The sequence below is a fragment of the Buceros rhinoceros genome, unplaced genomic scaffold (genome assembly GCF_000710305.1).
Source record: "Buceros rhinoceros silvestris isolate BGI_N320 unplaced genomic scaffold, ASM71030v1 scaffold2753, whole genome shotgun sequence".
NCBI classification, from domain to species: domain Eukaryota; kingdom Metazoa; phylum Chordata; class Aves; order Bucerotiformes; family Bucerotidae; genus Buceros; species Buceros rhinoceros.
Window position 1 is genome coordinate 1 of NW_010405175.1, and position 10,885 is coordinate 10,885.

General features: G+C 38.3%; 1 protein-coding gene across 1 annotated transcript; it reads right to left on the reverse strand.

The window, feature by feature from the left end:
- Window positions 1-801: 801 nt before the first annotated feature.
- On the reverse strand, window positions 802-10,672 carry LOC104491227 (A disintegrin and metalloproteinase with thrombospondin motifs 6-like; the record flags this gene model as incomplete). The annotated part of the gene is given in 5 exon segments (XM_010133613.1): window positions 802-906; window positions 1,213-1,225; window positions 1,496-1,664; window positions 9,168-9,529; window positions 10,289-10,672. Coding segments are annotated over 5 exon segments (746 nt in total), but the record flags the coding sequence as incomplete, so codon positions are not given.
- Between the last annotated feature and the right edge of the window lie 213 nt (window positions 10,673-10,885).

A 10,885-nucleotide genomic window follows, 5' to 3' on the forward strand; every position in this document is an offset into this window, starting at 1 on the left:
GAGCCCAGCTTGCTGAAATGATCTCTAACCCAATCCTCCTCGAGTAAAAGAGAGTCTTCCTTCCTCCAGACTTTCTCTTACCTCCAGGGACTGGATCCCTGAGGGTCAGTCTTGGCAGTAAAGGCCGGAGCAAAGGTAGCATTCAGTAATTCCGCCTTCTCTGTATCTTTCGTCACCAGGGCAACCTCCTCGTTCAGCAGTGGGCCCACATTTTCCCTGGTCTTTGTTTTGCTACTGATCTACTTGAAGAAGCCCTTTTTGTTGTCTTTGACATCACTTGCCTGATTTAATCAAAGTAGGCCTTACCCTGCCTCGTTTCATCCCTGAATTCACTGACAACATTCCTATATTCCTCCAAAGTGTCTAGTCCCTTTTTCCACATTCTCTAAACTTCCTTCTTCCATTTGAGTTTTTCCAGAAGCTCCTTGCTCATCCATGCAGGTCTTCTGCCTTCCTTTGCTCGAATTCTTACTTAAAGGGATGCACCAATGTTGAGCTTGGAGCAAATGGTGCTTGAATATTAACCAGCTCTTTTGGACTTTCCTACCTTCTAGAGCCCTAATCCATGGCATGCCACCAAGTAGGTCTATGAAGAGGCCAAAGTTAGTTCTCCTAAAATCCAAGATTTTATTGCTACTTATTGCCCTGCTTGTTCCATGCAGGATCCTGAACTCCACAATCTCATGGTCACTGCAGCCAAGACTGACTCCAATCCTCACTTCTGCAGCTATACTTCGTTCATTTGTACAGGTCCAGCAACACTCATTCTCGGCTCCTCCAGCACCTGAGTCAGGAAGTTACCATAAGGGTTCTGAGGAACCTCCTGGACTGTGTGTGTCTGGCTCTGCGGCCTTTCCAGCAAATATCAGCATGGTTGAAGTCTCTCATAAGAACCAGGGCCTGTGACTATGAGGCTACTTTCACCGGTCTACAGAAGGCCTCATCAGCTTCCTCTATATAAATATATAATCCTTTCTATAAGACACCTGTAAATCACATAGTTGATTATTGTGGAATAACGCTAACTCACTGAACAAAACACCAGAAACCTCTGTAAACAAGAAAGATGTGGACTCCAGTTCCAATTGAACCACTAATCCATGTGGCATGTCAAGTTTCCTCAAATGAGATGGAACACTTACTTAACATTGAGATGTAACACTTAGTCACTCAATCATGCTTTCCAGTTGGGGAAGGAAGCTCATTCAAGACTTTCTGAAGAAGTCTGTGCACTACCTACCAGCCTACCACTCTACACAACAAAGGCACAAACAAGACATGCTCCCAGTGCCTCAGTTTTTGAAAGACACTATACTCTCAATCTGAATCCGAGTAAAGAGCAAAACTACTTTTCAACAGGGCATATTGCATCACACAAAAGGAGGATTCCCATTGCTACATTCTCTGCTGTGTCTTACATGTGAACCAAGCAAGATTTTAAAATACACTTTAAGTTATAATTTTTTTAAAAGGCATGACACTCATATTCATTTACCTGAGACTCCACAATGACTGTGATCATAGAGGTGTTGCTGATGCATTGCAGATTTTTTGTATATAACATGAGGATGACCATTCTCATAATTAAAGTTACTAGAATCTTCTGTTATATTCCTTAAAGGCTCAATAAAATACTCTTCATCTTCTGTAGCAATGACTCCATGCTTAAAGAAGAAAATAAGAAAATAAAAACTTGTGAAAGAAAATACAAAAGTCCTATCAAAAAGTTTAACTTTAAAAAACATTTTATTATGATCTGTCTCTGTGAAGAAATCCACAACTATAAGCCAACAGAGAAAACAATTTATTAGCCAGCTCTCCTCCACTGATTTTAGTGGGAGCAGGAGTAAGCACCTATGAGCAACAAATAAGAAAATAATAAAAATATCATCGCCCTATTTCTGAAGTTCTTTCCCATCATTTGGGGAAGAAAGCAAGAGATACTCTTGGTATATGACAAATAATCTCTTTAGGTGATATAGATGTTCCAAATAGAGATGTTCCAAAACTACATGATTCATATCCATCAAAGTGATGAGCCAAAATGGCTTTGCTGAAATGGTGAGACCAATACCCCTCTATGACGTCACACCAGTAGGTGCTTAAAGGCAGATACTGCATCAAAGAAAAATAGCATGAAAGATTAATTTTAGAACATCTATTCAAGGGAAGCCATTCAGCATTTTATATCTAGATGCTTTAAATTCCAAAACTGAGCTAGTTAATAAAATCAAATTATTAACTTAGGATACATTATCTAGAAAGTATTTATTCTTTAAAAGGTCTTGCCACAAATCTGGGAAATCTGAGTTGTTGCAGTCTGTGCACTAGACCTCATTCTTCATAATAAATGAGCATTTTTCTCCTCATACTGCAGTGCAGAATACTAGATATTCTATTCCCATAACTTTCACATTTGTGAACTCAGCTTCTTCTGAACAGGAAGTGGTTTATGGAAGAAAGGGGAGATTTCAGGCCAACTATGCAATTTCCTGAACCTTCAGCAATTAAAACCGAACTTTAGCAGAAAAATCAGGTTTGGGATCCTTTCAGACATAGAAATATGGAGGAATAAGCCCTGACAAGTCTCTTACACCTATACTTGCTATCTAGAATATTCTGGAAGTATGAACATTCTACACTGGGAGAAAGACCTATTCATCAGGTAGGAGACTGGAAGCAGGAACTGCTGCATTCAGATCCTGAATTGAAGAATCACAAATTTCTATCATAACTTTAATCTGTAAAGCCAGTACGATAAGTGAGTCTTTTTTTAAGGGGGTTCTTTTTTCCTCTGATGAGATATCAATAATCATCCCCAAGACCACTTTGTTTCATATCTGCTCTAAATATCCTAAAGCTGTTTCTATGATCAGGGCTTGCCATCATACTCAGTCAGGGCTCTCTTCCTGCTGCTGTTTTGTACATCAAATGCCTGCTGTTCTTCACTCCTGGAATAACCGGATTTCAGTAACAACATAAAACTTACAAAATAAAAAATCCTGTATAATACATCAGAAAGAACAGTGTTTTCCAAACATAACCCTATTATAAATTTTGAAAATATATGAACACTTTGCGGCTTTCAATTACACATTCCTGACATAGTGACTCTAACAGTAAGTGTTCCTCTTCAGTGGTATTTTTCATTATGAACTCAATTATTTACTCAAGAAGGTAGAATCAGGGTCTATATTCACCTGGAAGATGCTGGTATCAAATTCCTCTCACAAAGCCTTCTTGTTACTTGGAGTTTGAGATTTTACTAGAAAATAAATTATTTACTGGTACACTGCTGCTTAAATAGTATTGCAAACACAAACCAAACTGTAACCGGGTTTGCCAGATGTGCAGAAAGAACCTTGACAGTCTGGACTGCATCCAGTCTGAATGTCGGACATCTGGGTTCAAGCAAATCCTGAGCCATTATAAGTTCTGGTATTAGGTTCCCACAGGAAGAGAGTCCTGCAGAGGAGTTCTGGCCAACACCATCAGGCTGTCTGCTTCTTGCTATGCCTGAGAAGACAGAGGTACCATCCAGCCTGTGGCTCTGCCTCTGCAACCAAGCAGGTCATAGCCTAAATCCTTCATGTCTGTACTCAAGTCCAGCCAGGTTAACAATTCTACCCGTGAATGAAACACTTAGATACTGAAACTGACAGTTTTAAGCAGAGAAATGACCTCAGCAGGAGGGAGTCAATTCAGATGCCATAAACACTGAATTGCAGCACTAATCCTCCATACACATTACTCAAAAACTATTACAAATGCCTGCAAACTATGATTACAGTACCTCCACGGTACAAACAGTGACAAAGATTAGGAGAGTATTACTCATTTTTCCTATGTCTAGTTGAAAACTGATCTCATCTGCACAAACACTACAGTGGTTAAAGGAAAGACAAATTGTAGTTACATTTAGTTGAGGAACTACAAATAGATTTTTAACTTACGCCGACCACCAGGTAGTCAGGACATGTATGCTGCAGCTAGCCAAGTGATTTGATAAACACTGGAAATGCACTTGCCCTGCATATGCCCTTCACGGAAGGCTGGCATATGTATACCACTGTAAACCTAAGGTAATAATTTTTCTTGCAGACAGAACCATTTTTCCAATATTAAACTGACAGAAGTGGTCTTGACGAATCACAGTGACTGATTTTTAAGAAGCACTCTGAATTCTGTACCTGCATCAGTGACAACCAGCATTTATTCTGAGTTTAGAAAATTCATATGGCTAGAGCGACTTCCATTGTATATGCATTTGGCAATGCCTGATTAATAAATAGTGGGAATTATGCTATTATATAGCTTTGGCTTAAAAACTACTATCCGAACAAAACACAATTTCAGCCAAAAAAGGAGACTGAAATCATACCCTTTTAAAGCATGAAAAGAAGTTAAGTTTTTCAGTTTTAGTTTTGCTATTGCATTTGAAAAGTTTATAAATTAAACTTCTGTCCAAAGCATAAGAAACATCATTAAAACATAAGAACGAACGGTAAAAGGTTTTGACAAAATAGGATGAATTCAAGAAACAAGCTGAATGCCCCAAGTAGGTTACTAGAAGCAACATTCCCAAGATTATTATCTAAAACAGACTGTTTGTGGTCCTTGTGTTATCCAATCCTGCTATAGACTGCCAACTCCTGCTAACATATATAAAGTCTGGATCCAGCAGTTTGACATGCTCAGGCAAATCTGTGAATTCATATGGAGTTCCCCTGAATTTGTGAAAAGGAATCTTTTTCTGTCAGGCTGTCCTGCGGCCTTAACCTCCTTCAGATGGGGGATGTCCATCAGCTGCAGAAGAAAACTGAATTACGGAGGACAAGCAAATGCGTGCCTTTTCCACACAGTACTACTGTTTCACAATTCCTCCATGCCTTGAACCTTTCTAGACTTCATGCTTTATCCAATTTTAATATAAAGCAGTAATGGAAACATCTGAAAATGTGTCAGTGTTCTTCAGTATTCTGCAGCTGACTATTCACTTCAGTGTGGTTTTATGACTGAGTAAAAAGATTGCCTTAGATTACCATGTTCTCAAAAATGAAAAAATACTGATTTGACCTGAGACAGTACATCATGGAATCTTACAACATACCCTAAAACTAGGACAAGGACAGCTTATACATAATTTCCTGAATACTAAGTCTGTACTGCAAACATATATTAGTATTAGAGAGAACTCCAGAGGAGTTAGAACACTAAATCCTTTTCAACATCATTTCTGATTTTTATAAATTATTTTATAAATGTAGACATTATTTTCCCTACTATTCAAAAATATCATACTATATGGTATTTATAATCCATAAAAGTAGATACGTTCCTTATGGTAGAATCAGCTTTCAAATGAGCTAATTTAAGAGGAATATGAATAATTTATACATATAGGAATTTAGGAATACATGAAACAAACATGAAGTCTTCCAGCAAAACAATTCTTCCTTTAACCAATTAAGGTCTTGCTTTCAGGCAGAGCCTACTTCTTGTGCTTTCTTCATCACTTCTGTTTGGATGGAGACATCTGTTCTATGCAGCACAGAAGTTACTCAGTGCATGGACCTTCACATGTCCTGGAGATACTGGCCTTTTACATTAAACATTTCCTTGGAAGCATAGTAGCCTCAAATCGTGATTTAACCTCTCATTCACTTTCCTAGTAATAGCCACTTTCTACAGATTCTGAAGTATTTCCCACTACCGGGCTTTTCAGCTCAAAATGAGACAATTCACTTCAGTGGAAGATTTGTTCGAACACTCAGTTAAGAGCACTAACACGTGGCAGAGGACATAGGTATGCCAGAGCGCAAAAAGTTTGATTTGTGCTCAGTTCGGCTACTACGAACTCCCTAATGTCTCCTCTTTAAGACTTGCTTAACTCAAAATTAGAAAATGTCTCTTCCCTGAGATCGAGTTCTCCTCTCTTCAGACAGTCTACCACAGTCCACTCTTTTCTTCAGTATGGCATCCCGAGCTTAGGCAATGCTTTAGCCTTGTTGCCTTGCACCCAACATCCAAAGGCTCCAAAATGCTGCTTGTTGCAGGCCCTTTCATGAGGAGGCCAAACCTGCAATCCATACACAAATGTAACATCCACTAAAGTAAATATGAGTTTCAAAGCCAGCAAGCCTGCTGGACAAGACCTTCAATTTCCTCATGTGACTGCTCCCTGGATTATAGAGCTTTCCTCATAACTTCAGACAATTTATAGTATAATCAGGGCCCAGCAGATGGAAACTGCTGGAATGAAACTTTTGTAAGTAGCAGCCTATAATTCTGGGGCATTTGGTAATGAGAAACATAGAGGGAGAAGCTGAAACAGGAAACAGTGGCAGGGAAATGAACTGATTGCTCATCACTTTTACTGTAATGAAACTGAGAGAAAGCCCTCCTTGCACTAGAACTCAGTTTGGATACAAGTGTTCTTCAAAGTCATTCAACTTATGTTAAGTAGACCATGGTTTCACCTGACCATCCTGAATAACTTATCGGAATAACACAAAACATTCACAAAGGGGAAGAAAATTGTCTTATCTGGCAATACTGAAGCCTAACAGGACAACCACAATAAATGGCATGTTTAAATTTTTCTTGTGAGCAACACTCACTGTTAAAGATTAGTACTTGTTTTAGAAACTTAAAATGACTAACTTTCAGACAGATGTTAATCAAGGACTGTGCAGAACGGGACTGGCAGTCTCTTACAGACCAAAATCAGACTGGCAAATACAAAGAATGCCTTAAGCACAACGTATTCTGAACTATCACTAAGTATAAAACAAGTAATACTGTCTTCAATATTGACTGCCAACCGCTTTAGTAAACATGTTCTAACCAGCAGATGATAATGAAATATTCATCAGAAGGAATCACCATTTAAAAATAAACCTGTGATGGATTTATTTGAATGGAGAGGTAACTCCCATACTCAGTGCTGTGGAAAGCCCTGACAACACTGGATAACGGAGGAGTTTCTGCACAGCAGAGGATGATACTGAGTCAAGGCCACTACTGCACTCCTCTGCAGAATTCCAGCCTCTCTGAGAAAGAGCCTTGTGTCAGCCCTGCTGCTGATTCTGGAGCAAAACAGGAGCCTCATACAATTGTAACTAGGCCTTTCGAGGAGATGCAGTGGACACCTGACATCTGTAGTCCCAAGTAAGAGGTATGACCATGAAGAACTTGAGAGTGCCAGACACTGGCTTAAGACTGGCTTAACGTCTAGAAGAAATACGCAAGAGCTGACAACAACTAAAATCACTGAAGATGCCAATTTAACCGGGAAGCACTCCAAATTAAAGTTAACTGACAAACACTTAGTTAACATACTAACCCCTAGAACCAGAGAACAGCAGCTTCACTCCAGTAAAACAGCAAGGGTGAGATGTCTCCTCAGGGTGTGAAGCAAAAAAAAAAAAGATTCTGTTTCAACATCACACCTTCCATGGTTCTAAATTCTTTGAAGAAGTGCCATGAGGAGCAAGAGATGGGCAAACCTCAGAGGAAAACATAAGATTTTTTTCCTCCTTCACCCCTCTCTTGCTTTCCTAACATGAAAGGAAAGGAAAACAAGGGTTGGATAAGGCAAGAGCAGGCATTCCTCGCTCACTCCCGGACCAAGGTCAGAGAGGAACTGAATTGGAAGCACCACGGCACTGACTGCAGGCTCTAAGGGGTCAACCAGTCTGTGCCTCAACTGGCAGAAACTCTGGAGATACAGAGCTGTGCAGCATCTTTTAAAGACGTGAGTCCTGAAAGCAGGGATTCAGTCTCCACAATATTTTTAGCTGAAAGAAACTCAAAAGCAAAGGGATTGAATTATTACATTATGATCTTCAATAACTGTGACAAAAAAGTGATTATGTGGGAACTCCAAAACCAAAGTGAAAATTGTGCTAAATTCAGACATCCACGTCAAGTCAGAATTAACCAAACTCCACTAGTTACCACCATACCATACTATTTTAATTGGATTTCTTTGAAAGTGTTCACTTAACACTTGAAAACCCCATTGAATTCTCTTTCCTCAAGAGTACTCCAAAACATTAACCTAGACCGTTACCAGGGATATTACAAGTAGCTGAATGTAATGAAACCTATCTAGGTCTGAAGCAGCTGGCTTTTGCTTGTAAATAACTTCCCAAGGTGCATTATTCAATAGCACTTTCAAGGATAAATAGTAATTAGTTTAGTCTGTGAAATCTGTTTTTTCTCCTTAGCAATTAGTTAGATCTGTCTATTCCTAACAAGAAGATTAACCAGTGTTCTACTATAATTAAAATCAGAATGAATAACCTTAATGTGTACACATAGTTTTACTAGAGGATTTACTAACTCTTGATTTCAAATTTCCTAGTCATGTTCTTTTATTTTACTGTTTTGTTACACAACAGTCTGGGGGTGGGGGTTGATTTTTTTTTGCATTTGTGTTCTAATTTCTGTTGGGAATAAAAGAAGCTTTTTCCCATGCAAGTATGACTATAATGTGATCGAGAGACCAACTGCAAAAGAAAATAAAAGATATGAGAATTTTTAATCCTCCTTTCAAATGCAACTGTTTAAAATTGTAAACCAAGTATTTCTAAAAAACAAGTTAAATAATTACTTAAATAATTACTGACATTGATACTCGCAGAGGATCTACTTTCCTCTTCACCGAATTTATAGCAATAATACCTTCTACACCAAGCAATTCCTCTTCGCTGTTATTTACTGAAAGTTTCTAAACCCAAAGGACAAGGATAAACCCAATGGCTCAAGGACAACAAGCATGTGTTCAGTTCAGTCAGTGTCTCTCTGGACAGATCAGCATCCTAAAGGATCCAGTGTTACCTCCTCCCAGCATCTTGAGCGTGCAACTTTTTTATAATCCGGAAGGATTTCAGCACAGACCTAATCCTGCAGCCCTAGTGCAGACACTGTAAGCACTGAAAATCTTGCCTGCTAAAGGGTGTTAGTACTAACAATTAAGCTTGAAAAACTGATGACTACTTTTCCCCAGGACCCAGATCAGATTTTAGGGGTTTTCTGCACCTTCCTGTCTGCTTGCTTCCCACAGGGACTCAAAAAACTGAGAGATATGCCAAGAAGATCTTCTTCAGTACTGTAAAAGGGACGAGCACTCTGTCATACTAGAACATGTAACGTGCACTTACCAGACCATTGCAGTTGCTTAAGGCCACTTTAGTTGTACTGTGTTGGTCTTGCAAATATCCTGTGTAATGACAGTGGTCTAAAAAATCATGTTTCCATTGCGGTCCGTCTTTCCCCCAGTATTCTACTGTAAAATGTCTGGACACCAAAGCTGTGTTGAGAGTCAGGTTTAAATGAAAGTGCTTGCCATAGGCAGAAAGTTTAAAAAATAATTTAGACGTTGCCAGTTCTTGGTCATAAGGGTCTGTGCTCCTCCTTCTTCTTGAGGGTTTATTTTTCACAGTAAAGCTGAGGAAGGCTCCATTTTGATCAACCCTTATTGGGATTGTTAGTTGGTAGTGTTCAAGGTAAGACAGGAATTCCTCTTTGTAATCACAAGGTAAGACAGTCCAGGGAGTGGGCATTGAAGAGAAGAAAATATAACAGGAAAAAAACAAGTAATAGTATAAACATAAACCATATTCCACTAAATCTTATCACCCTCAAGTGTAAAAGTCATTTGCAGGTAAATGCAAACTGTAGCATTTTACTAAATAGAATAAAACATTATTTTATTCCTTTTTAAGTCAAGGAAATGTGTTCAGTTTTCCTACCAATTTTATGTTACCAGAAATACACAAGTTTTTAACTACATGTCTTTTCCTATTTACCCAAAATATGTAAACATTTACTAAATTCTAATCTAAGAAGGACACGTTCTTCCCAGTGATACCATTCAAAGACAAAAGCTATAAGATCCACCTGCAAAAATAAAAAGAGTGGTAATGAAAAGTATTATATTGTAAAAATATGTAAACAGCTCTTATTTTCACCAAAAACCTGTAAATCTTTACCTCCTAGTCTAAAAATATGTTCCTGTTGTTATCAATGTACTATTATTAAGTACAACATTTTACTAGATTGAATTTGCAAGGCTTTCCTACAATTAAAATACAGAAAGAAATTAAAATTAAAAATGTAATCAGTTTTGCTGTGTTTAAAATTCCATGTCAATGAATCATGATGAAACTAAGTGCAGAGCTCATATGATGTCATGAATGACATAAAAGTGGTTTAGAAAATATTACCCAAATGCAATGCAAAAATAAATGCTTCTTTTCATCTACAGAGGTCAGACCCCTACCTTGAGAACTATATGCAAGCCTGCTGTCACTGTGAAATTCCGATGAAACCATGACTAGGCTCAAAATCCATGTCCACGTCTTCCAAAAAATTTCCATAATTTAGAAAAACAGAAAGCTCTTTTTTTTCCCCCTCGTTGGAGAGCTATCTGTGTGCTATAAAGTTAACTCCACTCCAGAACAGCACCATAACAGGTATATTTATTTTAAGCTACTTCCAAATTAACTACTGGTTGTTCCACTTTTTGACAAGTATTCTTTTCCAACAACCTGTACTTTCTTCTATATCTGCAGTCATTTTCTCAGTTCAAAGTATTTGTAAGATTCCTTAAGATATCAGGAAGACGTTAGACTGGATAGTTACTGAACTTGCTCCATTTCTTTTCCTGAAAAACAAAAGAAAATGAGTCAAGGCAAATTCTTCCTACTAAAACAGGTCTGTACTGCAAAACAGTAAACCATCAGAGAGACCTACACAATGTCAACATTTTGAAATAACATTCAACCATCATTATCACTATTACAGTCCAAAGAGATCACAATCTCACAAAACCCATGAATTACTATTAACCCTGAACAACAGATGCGGAGACCCTAAG